The 12,040-nt window shown below is 44.8% G+C and overlaps 1 protein-coding gene and 1 long non-coding RNA gene across 10 annotated transcripts in view; one reads left to right on the forward strand and one right to left on the reverse strand.

Moving 5' to 3' along the window:
* LOC138359172 (uncharacterized) overlaps positions 1-12,040 on the forward strand; it is a 209,684-nt gene that overhangs the window by 112,542 nt on the left and 85,102 nt on the right. The window lies entirely within an intron of this gene.
* Positions 1-12,040, reverse strand: part of LOC138349464 (cytosolic purine 5'-nucleotidase-like) — a 53,183-nt gene that overhangs the window by 32,672 nt on the left and 8,471 nt on the right. For 3 of the 9 annotated variants that reach the window (XM_069318088.1, XM_069318086.1, XM_069318087.1), the window contains exon 2: positions 6,353-6,604. The exons of 3 other annotated variants lie outside the window; for them this stretch is intronic. In XM_069318088.1, coding sequence (XP_069174189.1) covers positions 6,353-6,399 — 47 coding nt within the window. In that variant the 5' untranslated portion in view covers positions 6,400-6,604. Of the gene's footprint in view, positions 1-2,243; positions 2,635-3,530; positions 3,948-6,352; positions 6,605-9,107; positions 9,207-12,040 lie in introns of those variants that run through there. 3 more of the 9 variants (XM_069318089.1, XM_069318084.1, XM_069318090.1) reach the window with 3 other exon arrangements.

Consider the following 12,040-nt stretch of genomic DNA (forward strand, 5'->3'; position numbering starts at 1 on the left):
CCTTATCTACCCTGTCAATTCCTCTGAAAATTGTGTAGGTAGTGATCATGTCTCCCCTTATTCTTCTGTCTTAAAGTGTCGTGAGGTACATTTCACGCAGCCTTTCCTCGTAACTCATGCCTCATAGTTCTGGGACTAGCCTAGTGGTATACCTCTGAACTTTTTCAAGCTTCATCTTGTGTTTGACAAGGTATGGGCTCCATGCTGGGGCCGCATACTCCAGGATTGGTCTTACATATGTGGTATACAAGGTTGTGAATGATTCCTTGCACAGGTTCCTGAAGGCTGTTCTAATGTTAGCCAGCCTCGCATATGCCGCAGACGTTATTCTTTTTATGTGGGCTTCAAGAGACAGGTTTGGTGTGATATCAACTCTTAGATCTTTCTCTCTGTCCGTTTCATGAAGTACCTCATCTCCTATTCTGTATCCTGTGTCTGGACTCCTGTTTCCACCGCCTAGTTTCATTACCTTACATTTACTCGGGTTGAACTTTAGTAGCCATCTGTTGGACCATTCATTCAGTGTAAGTCATCTTGTAGCCTCCTACTCACTTTCTGTTTTAATCCTCCTCATAATTTTTGCATCGTCAGCAAACACTGAGAGGAATGATTCTATACCCTCTGGGAGATCATTTACATTTATCAGAAAAAGTAAAGGTCCAAGGACTGAACCCTGCGGGACTCTACTGGTGACGCCTCGCCAATCGAGACCTCACCCCTCACAGTGACTTGCTGTCTTCTGTTGCTTGGGTACTCCCTTATCCAATGGAGTACCTTCCCTTTCACCCCTGTTCGTGTGTGTGTGTGTGTGTGTGTATGTGTATTCACCTAGTTGTGTTTGCGGGGGTTGAGCTTTGCTCTTTCGGCCCGCCTCTCAATTGTCAATCAACTGTTTAGTAACTACTTCCCCCCCCCCCCCCCACACACACACCAGGAAGCAGCCCGTGACAGCTGACTAACTTCCAGGTACCTATTTACTGCTAGGTAACAGGGGGCATTCAGAGTGAAAGAAACTTTGCCCATTTGTTTCTGCCTGGTGCGGGAATCGAACCCGCGCCACAGAATTACGAGTCCTGCGCGCTATCCACCAGGCTACAAGGCCCCTTGTGTGTGTGTGTGTGTGTGTGTGTGTGTGTGTGTGTGTGTGTGTGTGTGTGTGTGTGTGTGTGTGTGTGTGTGTGTGTGTGTGTGTGTGTGTGTGAGAGAGAGAGAGAGTGAGAGTGAGAGTGAGAGTGAGAGTGAGAGTGAGAGTGAGAGTGAGAGTGAGAGTGAGAGAGAGACAGACAGACAGAGACACACACAGAGGAAGTGATGTGGTGGAGGCTGACTCCATACACAGTTTCAAATATAGATATGATAAGAGCTCGAGAAGCTCAGGAATCTGTACACCAGTAGATTGACTGTCGAGAGGCGGGACCCCCTCAACCCCCGCAAGCACAACTAGGTGAGTACACACACACACACAGTACACAATGAAAGGAAACTACCCGTGACGACTCGTTAAAAAAAAAAGAACAAGCAGTGGACATAACACCAAATCTAATTGCGGAGGCATACATAAATAAGATAGTCAGCAACGTACTCTACGTTAACAAACGTTAGAACAACATTCAAGAACGTATGTAAGGAGTGCTTCACATCCCCCTACGCGAGACCAGTCTTAAGAGTATGCAGCCCCATCATGGAGCCCCCCCCCCACCCCCCACCTGAAGAAACACGTAAGGAAACTGTAAAATGTTCACAAATCTGCTACGAGGCCCGTCCAAGAAGAGAGAGGGATGAGGGTATGAGGAGTGACTGAAGCAACTAAACCTGACGTCACTAGGAAAAAAACGGGCTTGGAGACATGATAGAAACGTCTAAAATATTTAGGGGACGTTACAGTGGAAATAGATTAAATGTTCACAATGAACATCACCAGAACAAGGAGACATGGGTGGAAGCTTGACACTCGAAAATGGAATGAACTTCCAAGACGTGGAAGCAAACTTGATTCATAGTTTTATAAGAAAATGTGATAGGGAAATATGACAGGAAACATTTTTTTAAACAACTGCGACTAGAAAAGCAGGTCCAAGAGCTAATGCTCGATTCTGCAGGCACAACTACGTGAGTACACATAGCTACTCTGGTATTACCTCTCCCAAACACCGGCCACTCTCTGCCTCCCTTGTGGGAGCAGTAACCCCACCAGCCTCCCTTGTGGGAGCATACCTAGAGAGGGTTCTGGGAATTATACTCACCAAGCCTAGCCTGGCGCCAGGCTTGTCGTCTGTTAACTTGATCCAACAGGCTGTAGCTTGGAGTAGCCGGCAGGCCCACATATCCAGACCACAACTCAGTTGGTCAGGCACTTCTTGCAGGAACTCGTCTAAATGCATCTTAAAGACATCCACCTTTGTTCCGGCAATATTTCTAATGCTTGCTGGTAGGATATTGAATAGCCGTGGACCTCTAATTGTTCAGGCAATGCTCTCTGATTGTGCCTATGGCACCTCCACTCCTCACTGGTTCTATTCTGCATTTTTTCCGTATCTTTCGCCCCAGTACCTTGTTATTCTACTGTGGATATTTGGGACCTGGTCTTCCAGTATCTTCTATCTATATAGAAGTTGGTACCTCTCTCTCGCCTCCTTTATTTCGGAGATCTCTCCTGCTCTGAAATTAGAAGCGAGTACAGAGCACTAATCAAGACGGGACAGCATCAGTTATTTAAATAGTATTAGCACTGTGACCAGATCCCTGGATTTGAACGTTCTCATAATTCATCCAATCACGTTCTTGGCTGACGCAATAGTTTACACTACGTCTGATCGTTAGACATCATAATTCCCAGATCATGTACGTGGTGTTTTCCTTCTATGAGTAAGTCTGTGTCGTGTACCCTGTATTTCGTTTAAGTTCATCATTTCCACCATACTTGAGTACCTGGAACTTGGCACTGTTAAACATCATGTTACTTTCCGTTACCTAATGAAAGACTTCATTAATCTCGGCTTGTAGTTTGTCACTGTCTTCTACAGAGGAAGATTTCATGCTGATTTTTGTATCATCTGCAAAAGATGACACGAAGCTGTGACTAGTATTTTTGTCTATATGCGAGATAAGAATGAGAAAGTGCAGTGGTGCAAGGACTGTGCCCTGGGGTACAGGGCTCTTCACTGTGCTTGGACTTTATTTTATTTAATTTTCTGTTGCTCTTTGCAGTCTGTTTGAGAGAAAATGTTAAATTCATCACCCTACTTTACCTGTTATCCCTACTGATCTCATTTTATAGGCAAGCACTCCATGGTCACACTTATCAAATGCCTTTGCAAAGTGTGTGTTTACAGCTGCATTCTGTTTTTCTTTCAATGCTGCCTTGATTTGTCACAGTGGTTGAGTAATTGCTAAAGATAGGATCTTACCCCTCCACCAGCCTCCCTTGTGGGAACATCCCCCCCCATCCCTCTCCCCGCCAGCGTACCCTGTGGGAGCAATACCCCCCCCCCTCCTCCCCACTAGCCTCCCCTGTGGGAGCAATACAATACCGGTGGACCAGCAGCCGCTTGTGTGGGGCGCGAATCTTGCTGTTGAAGGGCTGGATAAACGTGTCCTGCATTATCTCTTAGCTCGGTGACACGACTGGCTGAGGCTATGGTGGAGATGGTGGTGGTGGAGATGGTGGTGGTGGAGATGGTGGTGGTGGAGATGGTGGTGGTGGCGACGGGTGGTGGTGGCGAGTACAGTGGTGGTGGTGATGGAGGAGGAACTACGAAGATCTCTAAACAACACAGTAATCCAAACTCTCCACTTTGTGAATCAGTGCACCAGCTTCCACTTTCATCCACTATATTCCAGGTTAACTATTCTAGGTAATAATTCTGTTCCACAACCCGAGTAACCAATTAACGAATATCTAGCAGGACAAATAGTTCACAGTTACAGGTGGTGCTCAACTTGAGGAGCCTTGCTTGCCTCGCCGACCTTTATATATACCTCCTCTCTCTATAGTTGCCAAAAACCTCAATAATTACCATATATCCTGCTTTCTGGAATCTTCGTCTCACATTATATATATATCATATATTATATATATTATATATACATATATAAAAGCCGAGAGGTTTATCTCACTATTCTGTATATGTAGAGTTTAATTCACACTTGAACTCTGTTCAGAACGTGATTACTTCGTGCATAGTTGTCCAGTGAGCTATTGTAGGTGACCTGAATTCTCCTTCCGCGGAAGACAGGTCCCACTCATATAAAACCTTCATTCGGACATGCATAGATCCAAATGTACACTGGTGATTTATACCTGTGTAAGGCACACTTACAATAACCCGGTCTACACATTCCCCTCCGAGGACACTGGTCACTTGTTAAACATATGATGAATTTAGACAAGGTTCAAAGGTGTGCCAGTAGACTAGTACCAGAACTAAGAGGTATGAGTTGCAAGGGGAAAGGCTGTGTGAATTGCACCTCATGGCGCTGGAAGACAGAAGAGTTCGGGGAGATATGATAACCACATTCAAAATTCTCAGGAGAATTGACAGGGGTAGATAATACCGATTATTTAACACGAGTTGAACTCGCACAAGGGGACACAGATGGAAATTGAGTACCCAAATGTGCCACAGAGACATTAGAAAGATCTGTTTCAACATCAGAGTAGTTAGCAAATGGAATGCCTTAGGAAATGATGTGGTGGAGGCTGACTCCATACACAGTTTCAAATGTAGATATGATAGAGCCCAGTAGGTTCAGGATAGTGTACACCAGTTGATTGACAGTCGAGAGGCGGGACCAGAGCCAAAACTCAACCCCCACAAGCACAATTAGGTGAGTACAATTAAGTAAGAACGTCACACTCTGCCCAACCAGTTTATGCACTTGAATACAGGGAAGCCCCCCTCGCGCTATTGGTCAACCACAGCATCTTGGGTATACATATTGATACCGGTGGTAGTGTAAACCCGTAGATTATGTTCGCAAACTGGTGAAGTATACATAGTCTGCCAATGCAGACTGCCTATCACATGCCTCTGTATGACTAACCATCCTGTGTGATGGGGATTTTTTAGCATCACCTAGTTAGCTTTTTTGACACACTGTACTCCACTTCATATAGTCTAGGGTAGCTGCACTAATGCAGATGTACCTCATGTATTAATAAAAAAAAAAATACATACTAAAGCCCAGTTCTGCCACATTTCAGCTTCACTGATGTACTCACATCTTTCCATAGCTGTCATACAATCTAGCATACAACCTCATACAATCTTTCATACAATCATGCTTACATTAAAACCTCCCAAATCACTTCGCAAATTAGACTCTCCAAGTATTCTCTCCCTCTTCTACTGTTCTCATTTTCATAATTTAACATTCGTCAAAGTTTGTCATTAACTTTAACAATTACCTTTCCTTCAGTCTCCCCGTCGGACTTACTTACTTTCCAAAACTCTCTCTCAAAATTTCCTATAATTTTAATTCAATTTTCCCCATATTTACTCTTATTTTAGTCCTTAATCCTAATATTCCAGGGAACACGACCCGCCAAATTGTTTAACAATCAGGTACCTATTTTACTGTTGGAGTAACCAGAGGCAACAATTAGGGATTGGCGGCTAGTAAATCCTCCCCGACCAGGATACGAACCCAGGCCAAAGTGCTTGCGAAACGCCAGACGAGGGTCTTACCACTACGCCACGGGAACTGCTGTGTTCCTTCATTCCTTTGGGTTTAAGATCAAATATTTGTTCATACGGCTTTCATTCTCACCATATTCTTGCTTGCCTCTCTCATTCACTTTGTGCCCAAAAGCTGCACTCGTTCACCTATTACCAGTCCGTCTTGGGACCTCTTCATCCCACCAGGCAGTTCCCCACATTCTCCTTTAGCCAGTTTCTTCACCTCCACATTTATGTTCTTAAACAATATTTGTTATACATTCCACTTGATACTGGCTAGTGGGGGAGGAAGGAGGGGGGAATGATTTGTTATTAATGAGGGAGAGAATGGCTTGTTATACTGTAGTGAAGGAGAATGAGTTATTTTGTAATGAGGGGAGAGAATGGGTTATACTGTAATGAGGGGAGAGAATGAGTTGTTATTCTGTATTGAGGTGGGAGAGAATGGGTTATTTTTACCGTAGTGAGGGGGAAGAGAATGGGTTATTTTTACTGTTGTGGGGGGTGGGGGGTAGAGAGAGTATGGGAGGGAGGGGTAGAGAGAGTATGGGAGAGAGGATAGAGAGAATATGGGAGGGAGGGGTAGAGAGAGTATGGGAGGGGGGGGGGTAGAGAGTATAGGAGAGAGGGTAGACAAGAGAGTAGTGAGGATACAAGAAGGAGGAGGTACTCACCGCTCAATAGGGACATGGTGGTCCTGGCGTAAGCAGGAGCCAGACATGGCGGGGACTCGTAGTGTAGGGCCGGCAGGAGGCGAGGGCCGCCCACTTCTCACTGCCCCGGGGGCTCACTAAACAATCACTAACTGCCCCAATAATGCGCGCACTCTCCAATTACTTTTTCTCCGTATGTGTGTGTCAGTCTTGTGGCAAATGGGTTATGGCGCATCAAGTAACTACTTTGTTCGCTCCTTGTGTGTGTCAGACCTGCAGCAAATTGGTGATAAGAGTATCAAGCAACTACTGCAATAATTTGACGATCTTTTTTTTTTTAATTGCAATGAATATTGTTATACAACGAAATACAGTACCTGGCTGTATGTTATATACACCATGGAACACAGACCGTGGCTGCTCCCTCTGTACCCCTGTATTACACACCATGAAATATATTGTATATAGTAGTATTGTTCTTGAATATTTAAGTTTTGTTTTGAGTTGTCAATGTTGGCATCTTCGCGTTCAGGTCTGGTTCTTCCTCTCGTGGTGGGTAGAGTGAATAGTTCCATTATTTGGGTATTTATTCTTGCTTGTTCCACGTACGTGAACGGCAAATAATACAATAAATATCCAAATAACTGAACTATTCACTCTACCCACCATGAGAGTAAGAACAAGACCGGAATATATATATATATATATATATATATATATATATATATATATATATATATATATATATATATATATATATATATATATATATATATATATATATATATATATATATATATATATATATTTATATATATTACACACACATGTCATGCCTAATAGCCAGAACCGCACTTCTTGGCCTAGTATGCAAGGTCCGATGTGCCTAACAGGGAGAATAATTTTCGTTATTCTCAAATATTTCTTACCATATATAGATTATTTTTGCTAGAAAAAGAACCAGTTATATTAGGAACATGAATTTCCGAGTTATTTTAGGTTAGGATAGATTTGGATACATTAGGTAGGTTAGGGTTTGATAAATAGGTTAGGTTAGATAGGTAGGTTAGGATAGATTTGGATACATTAGGTAGGTTAGGGTTTGATAACATTTATATGCTAGATTTGACTCATATAACATATAACTGCAATCATATATAAGATAATATGAACTATAAATTCACAAGACTTTTTTTGTTTGAAAAATTAAATATTTCAAGAAAATTCGGCTTGTTAGGCAACTCTGGCTATCAGGTACGACATATATATATTCCCAGGAACGGGAATATATTTATTTATTTTATTTATGTGTTAAACCGCAAATCACATATGTACACAGATCCATCTGGATGACGTGTGCACAGTCACGATAATGTTAACTGCAGTTTACGTAAGGTGGTGGTGGTGGTGTGAAGTGTGTGATAAGGTGAGAGGTACTCTGAGTAAGCTGATAACGTCAGCTGGGCCAGATATGCCAGCAAGGAGCCTACACGCCACACTCTCACACCACCAAGAGCCTACACGCCACACTCTCACACCATCACACCACCAAGAGCCTACACAACACACTCTTACACCATCACATCACCAAGAGCCTACACGCTACACTCTCACACCACCAAGAGCCTACACGCCACACTCTCACACCACCAAGAGCCTACACGCCACACTCTCACACCATCACATCACAAAGAGCCTACACGCCACACTCTCACACCACCAAGAGCCTACACACCACTCTCTCACACCACCAAGAGCCTACACGCCACACTCTCACACCATCACATCACAAAGAGCCTACACGCCACACTCTCACACCACCAAGAGCCTACACGCCACACTCTCACACCACCAAGAGCCTACACGCCACACTCTCACACCACTAAGAGCCTACACGCCACACTCTCACACCACCAAGAGCCTACACGCCACACTATCACACCACCAAGAGCCTACACGCCACACTATCACACCACCAAGAGCCTACACGCCACACTCTCACACCATCACACCACCAAGAGCCTACACGCCACCAAAAGCCTACACGCCACTCTCACACCATCACACCACCAAGAGCCTACACACCACACTATCACACCATCCTATGATTACGGCTGCTCGAAGAAGCCTAGCCTAGCTGAACGGCAAGTTCCAGAACATCTCTAGCCTAGGAGAACGACAAATTCAATTAGAGCTAAGGAGAACAGGTTCAGGGAGGCATTGGGAGGGGGGGGGATAAGAAGGGATCGATTGACACCAATTGTTCAAAATAGGAACCCCTCCCCCCCCATCCTTGTGGAACATCAACCTGTCTGAACACACACTCGCAAGACAGTGTCCAGGTCCTCTAGTCAGACGCCTGAAATATTAGACTCAACCCAGAGGAATGTAATATGAATGTGTGCGCGCGCATCACAATCCTAACACTGTTCCCAGAAAAATGTCCACAACACCAATGCTCGCTACGCGTCTACAAGAACGAGGAAGATGTTTAGCATAAAAAGATACGTTTAAAGATTCAAAAGTAAGATGTGGAAACTTACAGCTTCCCATATATCGCTCTTAATGTCATGCTAAATTTGGGTCTGAAGCTGTGTATAGGCTTCCCTGCCAAAGTCAAGCACATGAAGCTATTTTTCAAAGATAAACTAATTCTAAACAACACAGTTATTGCTGGCGATTTTAATAACCAATAGTTGCTTAGAATACTTAATCAGTTAATCAGAAATGATGCCAGCACTGATAACCCAAACACCTAGATGACATAATAACTTACCTGGCTTGTACCTGTAGTTTTGTCTCTATGACGGCTGTTCTGCTCGACTCCTGCTTCAAACCCCTCAGGGAAGAACTAACATCAACCTACCCTATCTAACTACACACTGATAAAGCGTTATTAGTGCAGCATTCCACAGCATGTACTCGGGTGCGTTACAGTATTTAACTGTTGAGTTTGCTAATTAACGGTACCCTATGTGTACAGATTTTTACGCTCGGGTTCATTTTTGTTTAGTATGTACACACTGCCAGACACGGGATAGACAGATACAAAGAAGTACACACAAACCAGTAGATTGACGGTTGAGAGGTGGGACCAAAGAGCTAAAACTCAACCCCAGCAAGCACAACTAGACAAGTACATACACACACATACACACCGAACCTTACCCTGAAGCACACATCAAAAGGATATCATTAGCAGCATATGTGAGGCTGGCTAACATCGGAGCTGCCTTTAGAAATTTGTTTAAGGAAGCATTTAGAATTTTGTATACCACATGTCAGACCAATGCTGGCGTGCGGATCTAGTGTGGAGTCCATACCTAGTTAAGTACAAGGCAAAATTGAAGAATGGTCAAAGGTATGCTACGAGACTAGTTCGAGAACCACGAGGTATGTGTTATGAGGAAAGGCTGCGTGAATTGAACTTCGTCGCTGAAAGACAGAAGACGTAGGAGAGACATGATTATCACATAGAAAATTCTCACTGGAATTGATAGAAGAAGATAAAGACAGGTATGTAGCATGGGTGATACTTGCACAAGGTGGAAACCGAGTATCCAAATGAGCTAAGGAAATATAAATAATTGTTCAAATGGAGTGGATATTAGGCAGTGAAGTGGTGGAGGCAGACTTCATACACAGTTTCTAATGTAGATTTGTTCAGAAACCTGTACATCAGTCGATTGACAGTTGAGAGGCGGGACCAAAGCTGAAGCTTATCCCCAGCAAGCACGATTACGCAATCGCGTAACCCCCCCCCCCATCGCAAGCACAATAACGCGATCGCCCCCCCCCCCCACACACAGTGTCTCGCGGCTCAGCTGGCGAGCTCGGCAATAGCAAACGGCCAGGCAGAACACGGAAAAAACACTATAGCGGATGATCGAAGAATACTAACAACTGCAAAGTAAACCAAGTTTTAAGTTGTGGAGCAGATCAAGAGCACGCGCCTCCAGGCATAGAGGCGTTGTAGACTACTATAAGGACAAGGCCAACATGACCTCAGAGGGTTCAACACCAGATGCTAACCATTTAGTCTCGCGAACACAACGGCTATATAATAGTCATGAAAAAGTCATGAAAAGACGAACGTGCAGAGATGATGAGCAATTGCTCATGATTCAAAGCCTATCACCTCATCTGTGAGCACTGGCTCGTGTGACTGCTGATGGCAGCAGCAGCAGCAGCAGGATGAATTGTCAAGTGTGCAGAAACACGGCGTCTGCTCACATCCAACCAAACGTCAGTGAAGGGCGCTTATCACCATGCAGCATGACAATGACCTCCAAACACCGATAAAGCTTCCCAAAGAGTTGTTCAGGGACAAACACGTTGACCAGACCACACACACTAGAAGGTGAATGGACAACGACGTTTCGGTCCGTCCTGGACCATTCTCAAGTCGACAATCGACTTGAGAATGGTCCAGGACGGACCGAAACGCCGTCGTCCCTTCACCTTCTAGTGTGTGGTCTGGTCAACATACTTTTGCCACGTTATTGTGACTCATCGCCTGCACAGGGACAAACACACCTTCTCTTGGCTTGTTCTTGGCCAGTTAAAAGCAAACAATGTTCTTGACTGGCAAAGTTAATCACCCGAGCTGAATTCAACTGAGCACGAGTTTTATATGCTGAAGACACGACTGGTGGTTGATTGGCAATGTTAGGTTGACTGGATTGTATCAGATAGATAGGCTTGATTAGGTCAACTAGGTTGAGTAGGTTGGCTACGTAGGCAGGCTCGTTAGGGTAAGTAGAAAGGGTAGACTGGGTATGGCATATAGCCTGAGTTGCGTAGGTAGATTTGATAAGATGGTAAGGCTATGTAGGGGTAGGTATAGGTAGGATAGGTTGAGTAGGCTAGGCAGGTTGGCTGGATAGGAAGGCCGGGTATGACCGGTTGGGCAGTCTATAATTAGGACATGTGAAGTTAACAGTGGTTCCCACTGTGACCATTTTTTTTTACCTCTGCCGGTCTACTACCCGCCCCGCGCCCCACAGGATGGGCGTGAGGTGCAAATAAATGAACTAAACTAGACTGCTAGTGACCCAAGGGACCAGCCAACCCTGGCTCACGCGCGCGCGCGCCCGGACGCACCCACAGTGACGCAGTAACAAACGACGTAGCAACAGTGACGCAGTAACAACGACGTAGCAACAGTGACGCAAGAACAACGACGTAGCAACAGTGACGCAAGAACAACGACGTAGCAACAGTGACGCAAGAACAACGACGTAGCAACAGTGACGCAAGAACAACGACGTACCAACAGTGACGCAAGAACGACGTAGCAACAGTGACACAGTAACAGCGACGCAGCAACAGGGTTAGGAGACGGGGGCATAAAGAGCTGGACCCCCTGCTCGTGGTCACTGTTAGGCGTTAAAAGCAAGCAGGGCACGCGTCTGACACTCACCCACACGGGGATGGAAGCCGGGACCCGCCTGACAGGACCTCTCTCTGTCTCTCATCTCAGAGAAGACTATCTGAGGTTGTGGCGCGAGGCTCTACAGCGGCATTACAAAATCCGCGTATATTCCCCCATTTGTATTGTGCTAAATTAGAATTTATACGTTCGCTTCAGTGATCATGTTTATCGCTGGTCCTTCTCGTTGAATTCGGGGTGTTGTTAACCTTTATATTCCCGTGTGATCTGCTTTATCTGTCTCCGTATATCCCCCACTGTCCTCTAGTTGACCACAC

This window comes from Procambarus clarkii, chromosome 89 (assembly GCF_040958095.1).
Source record: "Procambarus clarkii isolate CNS0578487 chromosome 89, FALCON_Pclarkii_2.0, whole genome shotgun sequence".
Lineage (NCBI taxonomy): Eukaryota > Metazoa > Arthropoda > Malacostraca > Decapoda > Cambaridae > Procambarus > Procambarus clarkii.